This window comes from Artibeus jamaicensis, unplaced genomic scaffold (genome assembly GCF_021234435.1).
Source record: "Artibeus jamaicensis isolate MK-2021 breed Jamaican fruit bat unplaced genomic scaffold, CSHL_Jam_final scaffold_1964, whole genome shotgun sequence".
NCBI lineage: Eukaryota > Metazoa > Chordata > Mammalia > Chiroptera > Phyllostomidae > Artibeus > Artibeus jamaicensis.
The window spans coordinates 54,293,316-54,307,531 of record NW_026522030.1 but is presented as its reverse complement, the minus strand read 5'-3'; the positions used below and the strand labels follow the sequence as shown (position 1 = coordinate 54,307,531).

The window sequence follows — 14,216 nt, the reverse complement described above, 5'->3', positions numbered from 1 at the left end:
TGGTATCTGAGCCATTGTGCTCCCGGGTGAGATGACCACACACGCCCAGGACACAGATGAAGACCACCACCCAGAATGCTGCAGCTTTCTATCTAATTAGCCTTTTCCCTGAATTCTAAACCCCTTACTTACACTTTTCTCTTCCTCGCAAAAAGGGTCAGTTTAAAATGGAATTGAAGACGGTTAGGGTACAAACCTACCATCTTCTCAGATCACCGGCCATAAAGATTCAATCCCTGTCTCTGCTTATTGGGTCTGGTAGGTGACAGGCAGCATGAACAATGGCTTTCCCAGTTCCAGCAGCCTCAGTTCTGAGCATGTCACTCATATGAGAGATATTAATTATTACATGAAGACATCTCCTGTGTATTAAATATATTGTACATATAAATGATATTAAATCAAGAGCACAAAATATAACGGTTAAAGGCCTTGGCACAGCCACACTTGTAACTCAACAGCCACAAGGTTATTACTCTGAATTTCTTGAGGCAGAACCTCCACTCTGTTTCTCAACGTGTAAGTTAATGTTGGCTCCAGAAATTTGAGGAGATTCTGCAGAGGCTGAGAAAACAAGCTTTACTCCAGAAAATCACTCCACGGCCTATTTCTTTGTCTCAGAGCTTGAAGCACTTGTCACTGAAGCCATTAAAGAGCACCAGGCCCCAGAGAAAGCCAAGCCATCCGTAAAGGCACACTTGTACCCAGGCAGCGGCAGCGGCCTCAGTGCTCCGGTCAAGCCCACCAGACGCGTCCCCTCTGTGAGGAAGCTGACAGTGGCCTGCCCACCACATTCCTGAGGCCATGTCTCATGGCAGTGCTTCCTCTGCTTTGTTCTATTTTGTTTGGGACACACAGCAGGGGGTATTATTTTTCCACCCATGGCTTCCTAAATTTTGCATTTCTGTCCTCAAAATAGAAGCCTACCCAAGGCCATTGACAGTCCTCTGCATTCATGTTCAAAGGGGACCACCGGGATTGTCCCCTGGCTTCTCAGGGTACCTCCACCTCACTCACTGTCCTTTGCTGGGGTGGCACTGCCTCCAAACCTCTGGGGAAAACTGAAGCGCTGACAGGCACCCAGGAGACTTCCTGTATGAGGATTAAGAATGAAGCTGCATACTCAGCACCAAATTACCAAGAACGTCTTGCAGAAGTGCTCTTCCACGCCATACCTATCCTAGCCATCCTCCTTCTCTTTATACAAAATAAAGAATCCTAAGAATAAGACTAGGGATCTGAGGGGGGGGGGAAGGGGTGGATCTTACTTTAAAAGAAACACCAGCAAAAATCATTAGTAGCATTTTTATGATGCATCTACCCTTATCTACGATGCATCTAAGGAGAGAACCAAGAAAAGCAGCAATGTATTGTTCAGAAGAAACCCAAGCAACAGTTCAGTTTGGGGTTCCATGGAGGGTGAGGCAGGTGTTCTAAATAGTCTGAAGCTAAATGCCTAATATGGCAAACTAAGCTTGTTCCCAAACCCAGTGATGGCTTGAAATACTCTTCTATTCCTTGTTTTCAGTATAACCTAAGGAATGTGGAGATGGGAATGAGAAGTATAGATGATGGAGTGGAAAGAAAATTCATTTGTGTGTGTGCATGTATACATATGTATACATGTACATATGTATACATGCACACACACATATAAAATCACAAACCACAAGAAAGAAAATGTAGAAACAAATTCCTCATCCATAACGTTACTGGTCAGGGAAAAATCACTGTTTAAATGTTAATTAAAAAAATAATTTTATCGCAATACAGCACAATGCCTGGCACATAAATTCTCAGTGTATTTTAATTACTATGACAGCTCTTTTTTCCGAATATTAGGCCTATGGCACATCTGTTTTGTGGCCTGCTTTTTTTTTTTTTACTTAGCAGTAATCAATGAACATTTGCCTACCCAAACAAATACTGCCGTCTGGATAGAATGGCTTATGCACAGCTGTCCAACCTTTCGGCATCTCTGGGCCACCCTGAAAGAAGAAGAGCTGTCTTGGGCCACACTTTAAATACACAAACACTAATAAAAACTGATGAGCAAAAAAAGGGTTTTAAGTAAGTTCACGATTCTGGGTTGGGCCATATTCACAGCTGCCCTGGGCAGCTGTGGGCCACGGGTTGGACCCCCTACTAGACACACCATAATTTCCTCCCCTATCGGTCTGAACTTTAGGTTGTTTCTGGTTTTTCACTACAATACCTACTGAAGTGGACAACTGTGTGCACAAGTTTTGCATGCTTATATATTTATTTTTTTGGATGGACTCCCGAAAACATCATTGCTGATCTCCAGGAGTGTCCCACAGCTTACAGGCCCTCCATCAAATGAGAACCATCTTCCCACACCCCTGCTAACTCAGCAAGTTCTCATCCTTCCATCTGTGCTCATCTGAACAGTGAAAAATGTCGTACATTGCCGTCTGAGTTCCATGATGTGTGTTATTTGTCTCCTGGCCACTTGGAGTTCTTTCATATATTGCCTTTCCAGATTCTTTTCTAGTTTTTCTATTAAGGTGTTCATCTTTATCTCATTGATTACTGCATGCTTTAAGGTATTTCTTGGTTTGACATTAAAGGCTGGAATAGAACTCACAGTTGAGAATTTCTGGCACTTACCAGCTCTGAAACAGATGGTCTAAATTAAAATCCTGGCTCTGCCCCTGAAGCTATATAACCCTGGGCTACTTACTTAACCCCTCTGTGCTTCAGTGCCCTCCTCTGTAAAACAGAGGAAAGAGTGCCCTTACACAGTCATTATGGGTAGTTAATGGGTTAAAATAGTTCCTAGCCATGTAGCCATTTTTACAATTATGAAAGACTATTTTAAATTTGCAGATTTACAATTTTTGTTTTAACTTCTAAATTAAGTTTTAAAAATATCCAATGTATTTGTAAGCAGAAATAAACAAATAAAAAATATACACAAGATAACTCTACAGACAGAGAAACACAGAGGATGTATTCATCCAACAAACACCTACCAGATGCCCGCCACGGGACAGGCATTAAGGACACAATGAAGAACACAACAGACCCCTTCCTTTACACCCACCCGGGGGGGATGCCAACAAGGAAACTGATGCTTGCAGTGCTGTGGGCCAAACACCACATTCACAAGAAACACTCTGGGCAGTTTTCACTGCACATGAAAGGGCATTTGCCCTCCACCTTGTAAGGGAAGGTTAAACTGCCTTAAGAAATCATCAAGATGAGACCTCAAAGAAAGCGATGTAAGGATTACTCGAGTATCAAGCACAAGAGAGAGAAGGGGAATTTCCACAAAGAGAACAGCATGCTGCACAGGCTCGGAAGAAGGGACGGCTGTGTGATACAGAGGGAAGATGTAAAAGACAATCAGTGCAGACGTGGAAGATAGTCACACACAGGAAGAGCTGTGAGAGACGAGACCAGATCTGTAAACAGGGGCAGGTCATGCCCCCAACTCCTTTAGGGGGTATATATATAAGGGCTTTATGCTGGGAGCAAGGAGGAGCCACTGAAGAGTTTCAAGCAGAGGAGCAGCATGAGGTTTGTTATTTAGAAAGGTAACTGTAGATACACTTAGATATGAATCCGAGAGGAACAAAACCCGATGCATAAAATGTCAGGACTTAAACTCATGCAAAAGACCATGTTCCCTCAGCTTTGAAACTTAGGATTTTGCAGAGAAAGGGGGTGTTCATATCAAGTGAGCGTGACTTGTGTGGCGTCTCATGAGTCCTCAGAATGAGAAACTAGCAGGACATCTGAAATACCTGAGCTTCTTCTCCCAAGACCCTGTTGATCATGTTCTATATGAACTGCTAGTGGATCATCTTTCACCATCTTCAAAATGATGAAAGCTTCTCTTGAAGTACATCTCTGCTTCTTCTCCAGACATTAAGCACAGAACAGATGAATCAGTGTATGGCCCCTTCTATTACACGTAATCCAATCCCCTTGTCCCGAGCAGAAAATTCCTTGATGGTTAGAAAATGGTTGACCATTTATATAATTAAACGGTGAGACAGGCACGTTTTGAACAATCAGTTGGTGCAGAATTGTATTCTCAGTGAGAAATAACAGTTGCTTTATTCTTCATTCAACGGTTCTGATCTAATGAAGGAAAAAGTCTCACTCTATCATTAGGATAGCTACTGCTTGTCTAACATTTGTTAATCCTGTTTTAACAAAAGCAGAATAAACTTCAAGCTCACAGCATTACTCCACCAAGGGTATCTAGGACTCAATGCCTTTATGCATGGTAATTCCCTGTACCCCGGTGCTATGTGATAGTGGTTTTCCATTTATGAAAGTGAAAAAATCCACTTTTCAATTAAAATCAAATCAGTAGTCTACCCATGAATACAGATGCCAAAAGTCATGAAGATAAAGCTGACAAATCTGGGGAACAGTCAAATCATCCCACCACAACCACATGGGAAGAATCTAGAGCTGACGGTCTAAGTTCACTGGAATCATTCATGGCAGCAGCCAGCAGACAGTAACACCAGACACCAAGAATTCAGATCTGATGAAAGGCAAGCCGATACATACCACATGACATCAGCACAATTCATCGACTAATAAAGGTAGAGTGAGTCATCAAATTTAGACAAATGCACTGATAAAGAGATTTTATGATAATCTTTCTGGTTCAGACTCATGCTTTCATATAAATGGGTTACAGCAAAAAATGGATCAAAATGCCTTAAATGTATAGATCCTGAGACATTAAAAAGTAGTAGAAAGAGCTAATTTAACATCAAATAAATGTATTTTAGTGATTAAAAATGCTTGCTGGACAATTTAAATTTTGAAACAAAGATCTGCCCCATCTTCTCTCGGCGCCAGGAAAAGGAAGTTTTCTGTGTCAGGAATTTAGACATGAGATCAATGATAAGCACTACATGTTATCTCCATTAAAAAAAGAAAAACCTAGGATGGGGTTCAAGGTGAAGTAATGACCAAAAAGTGTGGGAAAATAAAGATTCTGGACCTGTGAGCTTCGAAGGAACCAAAGCTGCAAAGAGAGTAGTGGATGAGATGAGCACAAAAGAGCTGAATGGAAAATGGAGAACAATTTCATGTTTGTTAAACTTCATTAAAAAGCATAACAGGAGACAAAACTCAAGTACAGGGTTGAACACAGACACAGAATAGAATCTCCAGAAAACAGAACATTAACTCTCACAAGTAAAATCTTGATAATGGTCTTGATGAGGAACATCTCCAGGAAGGACTTCCTTCAGTCAGTCTGCAAACATTACGGAGCAGAGTTACAGCAAAAGGCTTAGATCTACAGGTCCCTCTTGGCCAGAAGTAGCCACCTAAGCACTTTCATGAACAATATAAATATGTCCAGCAAGCTACCACTCACAGCATTTATTCCACATGAAGAAGCACATCAGAGTCACTTCAGTGAGCAGTAAATGCCAGGAATGAGCAGGGTGAAAGTTGTATCCACTCTGTACTCAATGCCTGCAGGACTCTGTCTGGGTTACTTCATTACTCAGATACAGAATCACATCTGCCTATTTTCTTCCCAGCCACACTGCTCAACTGACAAGTCCTTACAGGACATCTTGGTGCCAGAGCTCATCCTTTCCCATACGTCTGGCACTGTTCCCCTGGTGCACCCAGAAAACCATTCAGCACTTTGGATCCATGAATCACGTCAAAGACCACAGAGTTAACATCACAAACACACACCACAACGTGTGCTACATTCACCTACAATCCTCACAAACAACTTCGCATTACCGGGTAGCTGTCCAATGTGCCCACACTAGGTAAGGGCACTGCACTGTGTCCATGCTGACGCTGGCCTTCCACAAGCACAGACACAGATACAGCACGAAGAGTTAGCCACTCCGCTCTCACCAGTAAAACCCCTGATGCCTTGCTAGAGACGAGTAACTCAAGAAGCACTTCATAGTTCTACTGTCTATTTTCCAAGGTTAATGAAGTTCTCACTGCACTACCAGTCTACCAAGTTAAAAGTTAAGAGGCTGTGCAGAAAGTAGTTAAATGACATCACTGCTTCAAATTGATCAGGAACAAAAAAAAGTGTTTCACCAGAGAAAAATATCTAAATATCAAAAAAATCTAGATATTGTGGAGAAAAACAGTAAAATGTAAAATGTATTTTTATAAAAATACACATGGAACATCGACTCTTATGTAATAAGAAAAGATCGACTCAGGAAAGTAGACTTAAAATTCATACACAGGTATTTATGTTGGATTGATGTGGGTATACACACATACACACCCATAAGCATACATATAAACGAATGTATTACAGACACAGGGATGGCAAAGGCTTCCAGCTTCTTACCAACACCCACTTCTACCTCCTGGGTACAATACTAGACTGCAGTTGTCAGCCTCCTCCCTTCTTCTGTTGTACTTAGGGCCGCTCTGTTACCAGTTCCAGTCAACTGAACACAAACAGAAGTGATTGTTCCCCTTATTAGTTTTCTGTTGTCACATTACAGATTATCACTAATTTAGTGGTTTGAAACAATTACCATTTTTAGCTCACAGTTTGATAAGTCAGAAGTCGGGGACAGCTTGACTGGGTTCTCTGTTCAGAATCTCACAAGGCAAAAATCAAGGTGTGAGCTACAGTGGGCTCCTGGCTGCAGGCTGGGGGAGAATTCCTTTCCATTCAGCTTGTTGGCAGAATCCAGCTGGCAGAATCCTAGCTGGCTGTCATCCAAGAGCTATTCTCTGCCCCTAGAGGCTGAGTGCATTCCTTCCCATATGGACCCTACATCTTACACAGCCACAGCAGGTCCAGTCCCTCCAGTCTCTTTGACATGCCCTTCTAGTACAGCCAGAGAAAATGCTCTGCTTTTAAGGCATTCACATATTTAGAGTAAGCCCAACCATAAAATTTTCCCTTTTGCTATAGAAAGTAGAACAATCTTGGGAATGACACCTTTTCATAGTGACAGGCTGATCAACACTCAACAAAGAGAGGGATACACATGAGGAAGGGTCACTGAGGGTTGTGACATCCCGCCTCCCACAGTCCTCTTCCAGGCCGGGCCCATGAAAATCCCCCATCCCCTTTGTTCCAATATACCCATTCCCTCTGGCAACCCTCAGATCATGTGTGCACCTCTAATCATCCTGGATCCCTGAAGCAGATAGGAAATAAGAATGAGACAGGCTTTGAGCAACACAGATCCATTAAGACATTTTGGTTAAGCCAAAGCATTAGGCCTTCTTTCCAAGTTCATATTAACACAACCAAACGAACTAGTTGAAAAGTAGACCTAAAAAAGAACTTTCATTGTGGTCACTGAAAAATGGAACTGATGAGAAGAAAACAGGTAAGAAGCGCTCTAAGTTTTTAAAGGAATTGGATTGCCCAAACCATCCGTATTCTAGAATATCATTCTCTGAATTTAGAAGTTGCACTACATGTAAAACCTTCAGAAATAGTAAAGTTGTCCCTGAAGCGTCAGACCTAGCTGACGTGAGCATCACCCAAACACGCTTTGCTGGTAGTCTGCAAACACAGGCAGGGACTCGCAGTCACGGCGTTTCAACAGGTGCAGCTGAGTACTGGTTTCAGTCTTTCTGACCCATTACAGACCGAATACACTGCCGGAGGACTCAGGCTTGGAAATGATTAGGGAAATAAAGAAAAATCTAAGCTCCCAAACTGAGAAAAGTTGCACTGTAGAATTGTAAAACTGCATAATTTGTCTTCTGCTGCCTTAAAATGCCCCACACAAGCTGTGAGGCACCCACCCAGGTGGCCAAATACACCAGTGTGATAAGGCTGACCCATCCCCTCTCTCCCTGCCCCTGACCATGAACAAATAACATTCAAATGCACCAAGGAAATCCCCTTCACCTTCTCCTGTGTACTCCGCCACCCCCCCCCCATCTCCAACAAAGGCACTTGCCGGGGTCTTCGTACTCACTCTTGGCTCCCCACCCGCTTGGCTGAGCTTGCTCCCTTGGCCCTCCTCCCATGCGGCCCCTCTCAGTGTTAAGTGACTCTGTCTCTCCAGCATCTGTGAGTACAATAAACTTTGTTTTCTTGCACCTTTCTAGGTAAATCACATCTTTATGAGCAATAAAGTAATTAAGTTTATTAATGGAAACAGATGATCAATTTTTGCTATTTTAATATACTCTTCCAGTCCAGTAAAATTTATTTGGCAAAATTTCTCACGGCCAAATAGCTGAGATATTGAAAATCACTGTCAGCAGCTAGGCAGAAAGAGTCAATTCTAAACCAAGAGAATAACTGTGACACATTTATCACAATGATAGTTGTGATAAACAGTTGTAACAGATTATCATCTGATTTGATAATCAGAGATATCAAATCAATGGGCAAACACTAAAGGTATATTGCTTTATTCATACCAGTATCATCCCTTCCTCACTTAGGCAATAACTCAGTTTCGTAAACAGGAGAAACATTTGCCTGAAAAGGGATCTGCCACTTAGAAACAGAGGCCACCTAATCTAGCACACATTTTAAAAGGGAAATAATTTTAGGCCTAAAGCTTCCTCTGTAGATAAGACCAGGTTCATGAGCTGTGTGGGGGAAATGGGTACTATGGCTATTTCCCCTATCTCTGGGTGTGCAAACATTAGTGCTGGCTTTACACACCCTTCAAAATACATACACATGCCCAGGAAGAATAACATTTGCCTTCAGCTGTCTAAGATTGTGCTACCTTAAGCAATGGATAAGAGATCGTGTGTTGCTTCACAAAATAAAAGGCTGTTCAGTAAAAAGAAGTAAATGATGCCGTGATTCTGCATCTGGATTCGGTGTGATAAATACTAACTGTATCATAGCAGACTTCCTCCAAGGATCTCAGGACTTCTTTCATATTACAATTTGAGGTTTGTACTCAGAACATTCAGCGCTACATGTAACTAACTTCAGGATAGCTGAAACTGAGATTTCTGTTTATTTTTGTTAAGGTAGAGAAGCTAAAAATTCCAGCTTCTATAATTTTCTCATGCTCATTATGACCAATATAAGGGACAGTATTTTATCCTAATAAAATGATCCTTAATGTTAATGGCAGTTATTGAACACTTTGTGGGTGCGTTCTGCAAGCTCATTTACGTTCGCATCAATTCTGAGAAGTGGATATTACCTGCATTTTAGCAACTACAGATTCAGAAGTTAAATAATGCTCAAGGTCACAGACAACAGAGGAGGGGGCCAAGCTTTAGCCTTCCCCACTCAGAAGCCATGGTTCCTAATGGCCTTCTAGGGCACCGAGGCTGGCAAAGGAAGTCCTCAGAATCAACAGAAGGAAACGGATGTGATGTTGGTAAATTTGGTGCTGAGGTCTGCTTTAGAGAAGTGATAAGCACCTGAAATAAACAGGTTCGTGACATCAAAGAAGACCTGCCTGAGAACTTGCCAGCAGCACAAATGCTAGTTCTGTAAATCTGAAGGAATGTGAAGTTCAGTTATGACACGCCTTCCAAATTACACCAACAGTACACTTATATTTACAAACACTTCTGGCAGAGAGGTCTCAGAGGGATCCAATTTGCAGAGTAAAATGGATTAGACTGAAGCGCATTTTTACTAAAGTGGTCTTAGTTTCTTTGATCTCCCAAACTGACCAGAATAACCAGGTCTAGGAAGGCAAACGTGCTGTGACAGCTGGCACGTGGGCACACACGAGAGACGGTTTCATCCTGCATTTGTCAACCTGAGTTAACTGAGGCTCTGAAAAACACACCCTCATCTTTCTCAGATGTGGTTTTTAACAGAGCTTTAACTGTAGAGCCTGGGAAAAAAACCTCATTACTTCCCAGGAATTATCAGAAAGTGCATTATTAATTAAGGCTAATCTATGAAGAAATATTTAAGACTCAATTATGAGAACTATTTAAAGAAATCAGCAAAGCCCTTAGCTGAAGATCCCTTAAACTAGAACTGTTTCAGAAGGATTTTAAAAAATGGTACTCATAGTTATTATATAAGATGTAGGTCACATTTTAAGTATTCACTTATTTTTCCCTACATAAAATCTTTCAACCAAGCCCACTGAGATTTAAACTATTAAAGTCTAAGTAAGTTTTATTATCACAGCTTACTAACCTCGGAGAGAAAGACAGCCACATCCGAGATGTAAAAGGCTCAGTAAAAATAAAATGTTAAATATATGATGATTTGGTTATGTTAAGGCTGCGACACTATTGGGGAATTTTTAAAGACATGCTGACTTCTGATCAAGCCCTGGCCTCAAAGGAGTTTGAGGAGCAAGTTCCCCAAGGAAAAGTTAATGCATGAGCTTTCCAGAAAGACGCCCCATCCTCCAACCCCTGAGTCTGCGGGTGCCCGAGGAAGGAGTGATTCAGAGACTCCGGGGGAGCACAGACCGCGACACCCCCGCAGCCACGCTCAGTGCGGCCACGTTCGTGCCAGCACATCCCGGGATAGCCGGGTGCACCGACACCGCAAGGTCACAAGGGAAAGAGGCGACTTTACATAATCTCCCCCGCGCTGCCCGGGCACCTGCGAGCCTCCGCGACCCAGCAGCCGCGGTCCCCTCCCCGGCGCTCCCGCACTGGGCGGCGCGGGGGCGGGCGCGGGGCGGCGAAGAGGGACACCGGGCACCCACTGGCGCCCAGAGCGCCGCCCGGAGCCCGGGGTGGAGACCCGAGGGCGGGCTCCCAGTCCGGAGATGCCGCGGCGGGCGGCGCGGGCCGGGGTCGCCCCGCTCACGGCCAACGGCAGGCTCCGAGCGCGCCCCTCGCCGCCCGGACCGCCCGGCGCGCACCTGCCGCGCGCCTCACCTGAGTGGCTTTGTGGAACTGCTTCTTCAGCCCGGCCACCGACATGGTGCAGGAGGACGCGGGCGGCCGCGGGCCAGGGAAGGGGGCGGCGGGGGAGCGAAGCTGGAAGGCCGAGCCGGGCGGCGCGCTTGCGGGGCCGCCGGGGCTGTGGGCGCGGGCGGCGCGGGACGCGGGCTCCTGCGGACGGAGAGACACCCTGACGTCAGGCCCGGGTGATGCGGCCTCTTAAAGGGGACGCGGGAAGCCCCGCCCCGCCCCGCCCGGCGCGGGCAGGCGACAGGTGCTGCTGCCGAGCTACCTGGGCTCCCGCCCGCCGCTCGCAGACCCGCTCCCGGCGCCAGCGGCCGGCTGCGGGGCAGAGGGCCCAGGGCGGCCTCCCGCCCCGGGGACGTGGAGACCCCGCGGCCTGCGGACCGCTCCCTGCAGCTTAATAGCGCAGGCACCGGACACGACTCAGGTGACTTGCTGGGCTTCCAGGTCGCCGCAGCGAGGCTGCTTGCCCTTTGAGTCCGGCCTCTCGGCAGCCTGAGAAGGAGTGGCGTTCTATCTGGGGCAATAAATAATTTATTGCTCCTTCTCTGCCTTGCCCCCGCTTGGCTGGGCACAGAAAATGTTTCTCTGCCCTGGTTTCAATATTCCTTCAACCTACATAACGTTAGGAAAAAACACCAGCCCTTTATTATTAATTATCTATTTTGGTCTGATGCAAGTTAATGACTTAAAAAGAACCAAAAAAAAATTTTTTAAGTCCATAGTCAGCCAAGTAAATACAATAAAATTTAAGTGGGTTATTACTAGAGAAATAGTATTTAATCCTCTGTTTACATGGATGAAAAAGCCTGAAATGTGAACTTGGCTTTCACTTGCGATAGTGGATTTCAGATTTTCAATCTAAAATAAGCATTATATAATGTGAAAATGCGTGATACTAAGTTATACAAATAATTCATGTATAACAAGGCATATATGGCTAGGCTAAAGCGAAACTCAGATAGAATTAGATAAATTGGTAGCAGAACAGCACTAGATGTCTTCTAATTTCTGGTGATTAGACACTTCCTGTGGTTTTTCAACGACTGAGGAGCCCATAGAAAAGAACTTGAATGCTGCCCCCACCTAGGGACCAAAGTTATAACGAAAAAAAGACGGAATGAGAGAAGCCGAGATGAGAGACATTGTCGAGGGTGAACAGGCAGGGCGTGACAGGATGGAGTACTAAAAGCCCCTCTCGTTACCTGCGCAACCCTTGCTGCTTGGATGGAACCACAGACCTCACTTCTGTGAGGCTGCTTGGGCACAGAGTGAACGTTTTGTCAAGGGGATCCTGTCTGTAAGCTGGGCTACCAGTCATACCCTAGACAGTGTGAACTGAACACAGAAAAGCAGTCAGGCAGATAGTGGCAGATAACGAAGCAGTCAGAGCACATGGACTCGTGGCCCAGTCTACGGAGACAATCAGAAAAGGAGTGAACCTCCTCTGTACCTTCTTCGTACATACATAGTCGAACCGCACTCTCCAAACACCTTGTGGTTAAATGGGGGTACATAACAATTTTCCACAAGGGGGTTATGAAGAAAAGTGATCGTCACTTCTTGGCAAAGAATTTAGCTGTTGGTATGAGATGCTGCAAAGCTCTCCTTTTTCCTCTGCAACAGCATTCTAAATAGTTGTGCTCCGTCAACCAGAATCCAGACTGAGGACCAAGCGAGGGCAAAGTCACCAGCTGATGTTCAACAGGCGTTTAGCATGAGTGCGAAACAAACCTGAGTAACTTTAATTCACTGAGTCTGGAGTTGTTACTGTGGCAAAACTAGTTAGTCTATCCTGACCGCAGCACAGAGAGCACATGATTGCCCATTCCTTGGGCAACAAAGGGACATTTTCCCGTTCCTGTCAGGCCCACATGTTTTGTAGTTGTTGTCACTAGATGAAGTTGCCTGCTTTACTGTTACAAAAAGCCTCACTGACGTTTGGGGTTTTTCTCTTCTTTGCCGCCTCCCTGAGGCAGTGGGCAGACCCAGCCGCTGGGCCTGAGGGTCAGAGAGAACAGTGGCCCAGTGCACTCACCACACCCTGAACTTTTACCCTGCAATTTCCTTACCAGCCAGAGAGGGTGAAGAGTCAGCTCTGGTGAGCCATCCTAAAGGCATGCCAGGGCAAGGGGCAACCTGTGTGTCACAGAAGTATTGACAGGGAAAGATGGATGTCCTGCCAATAGATATAGGTGGTTCTATTGATCTCTCCAAATCTAGAACGAACCATCAAAATCTCCTGACCCGGGGCCCTGTGAGGTGGTATGCCCAGGGCACACCCACTCACGCATAAGGCCCACCATGGTGATTCCCAGCTTCCTGACACTAGGAATCTCTGCAAGAGTTTGGACTTACTGCCTGAATAGGTGGGGCTCTAGGCTAGAGAGGTTTGGGGGTTAGTTAGTGTTACCCCCTGCTTTTTGTACTCTAATGACAGTTTGATGAAGCTTGTGTGTCCACACGCAACACACTCACACACACAGGACTACTGAAGATGCTAACAACGGTCACGCTGCTGGAGCAGTTTTCAAACTTCAGTGTACCTGAACCCCCAGAGGACTTGCTAAAGCACCCATTGTCCAGCCACACCCCCAGGTTCTGACTCACCAGGTCTGGGTGAGAACTGAGGATGTGCATTTCAAACAAGGCCCTGAGCAATCCTGTGAAAACCACTGGGCTAGTGTAGAGTAGAGCTATTAGCAGTGAAGTTTTTTCCTGATTCTCCAAATTTTTTTTGACCATGCCCAAGAAATTTAATATTGATACAATGGAGTCAATATTTATATTTCCCATTACTCTCAAAATGCCTTTTAACCTACTTATTTTTCTTTCTATAATATAGTTTATTGATTACACTATTACAGTTGCCCCATTCCCCCCCTTCACTCCGAGCCTCCACCCTGCAGACCCTCTCCCACCCACATTCCCCCCCTTTAGTCCACATGTCATAAGTTCTTTAGCTTCTACATTTCCCATACTGTTCTTACCTTCCCCCTATTTTCTACCTACCATCTATGCTACTTATTCTCTGTACCTTTTCCCCCTCTCTCCTCCTCCCACACCCCTGTTGCTAACCCTCCATGTGATCTCCATTTCTGTGGTTCTGTTTCTGTTCTAGTTGTTTGCTTAGTTTGTTTTTGTTTTAGGTGTAGTTAATAGTTGTGAGTTTGCTGTCATTTTACTGTACATGTTTTTTATCTTCTTTTTTTCCATTTCCTACATAGTAGAAAAAAGTATTTTATAATTAATTTTTTCTACCTGACCCCTGATCTGAACCATGGAACATTTTCGCAGAAGAATGGGCTCCGGTCAAAGCTGCTAAGACAGCAAGTAGTCTGAGACTCATGAGCTCTGGCCTTTAACTGAAAGGTGTGAAATTGGGGACC

At 44.7% G+C, this 14,216-nt stretch overlaps 1 protein-coding gene across 1 annotated transcript in view; it reads right to left on the bottom strand.

The window, feature by feature from the left end:
• Positions 1–11,233, bottom strand: part of SH3GL2 (SH3 domain containing GRB2 like 2, endophilin A1) — a 203,260-nt gene extending 192,027 nt beyond the window's left edge. The window contains exon 1 of the mRNA XM_053656124.1: positions 10,798–11,233. Coding sequence (XP_053512099.1) covers positions 10,798–10,842 — 45 coding nt within the window. The 5' untranslated portion in view covers positions 10,843–11,233. The remainder of the gene's footprint in view (positions 1–10,797) is intronic.
• Between the last annotated feature and the right edge of the window lie 2,983 nt (positions 11,234–14,216).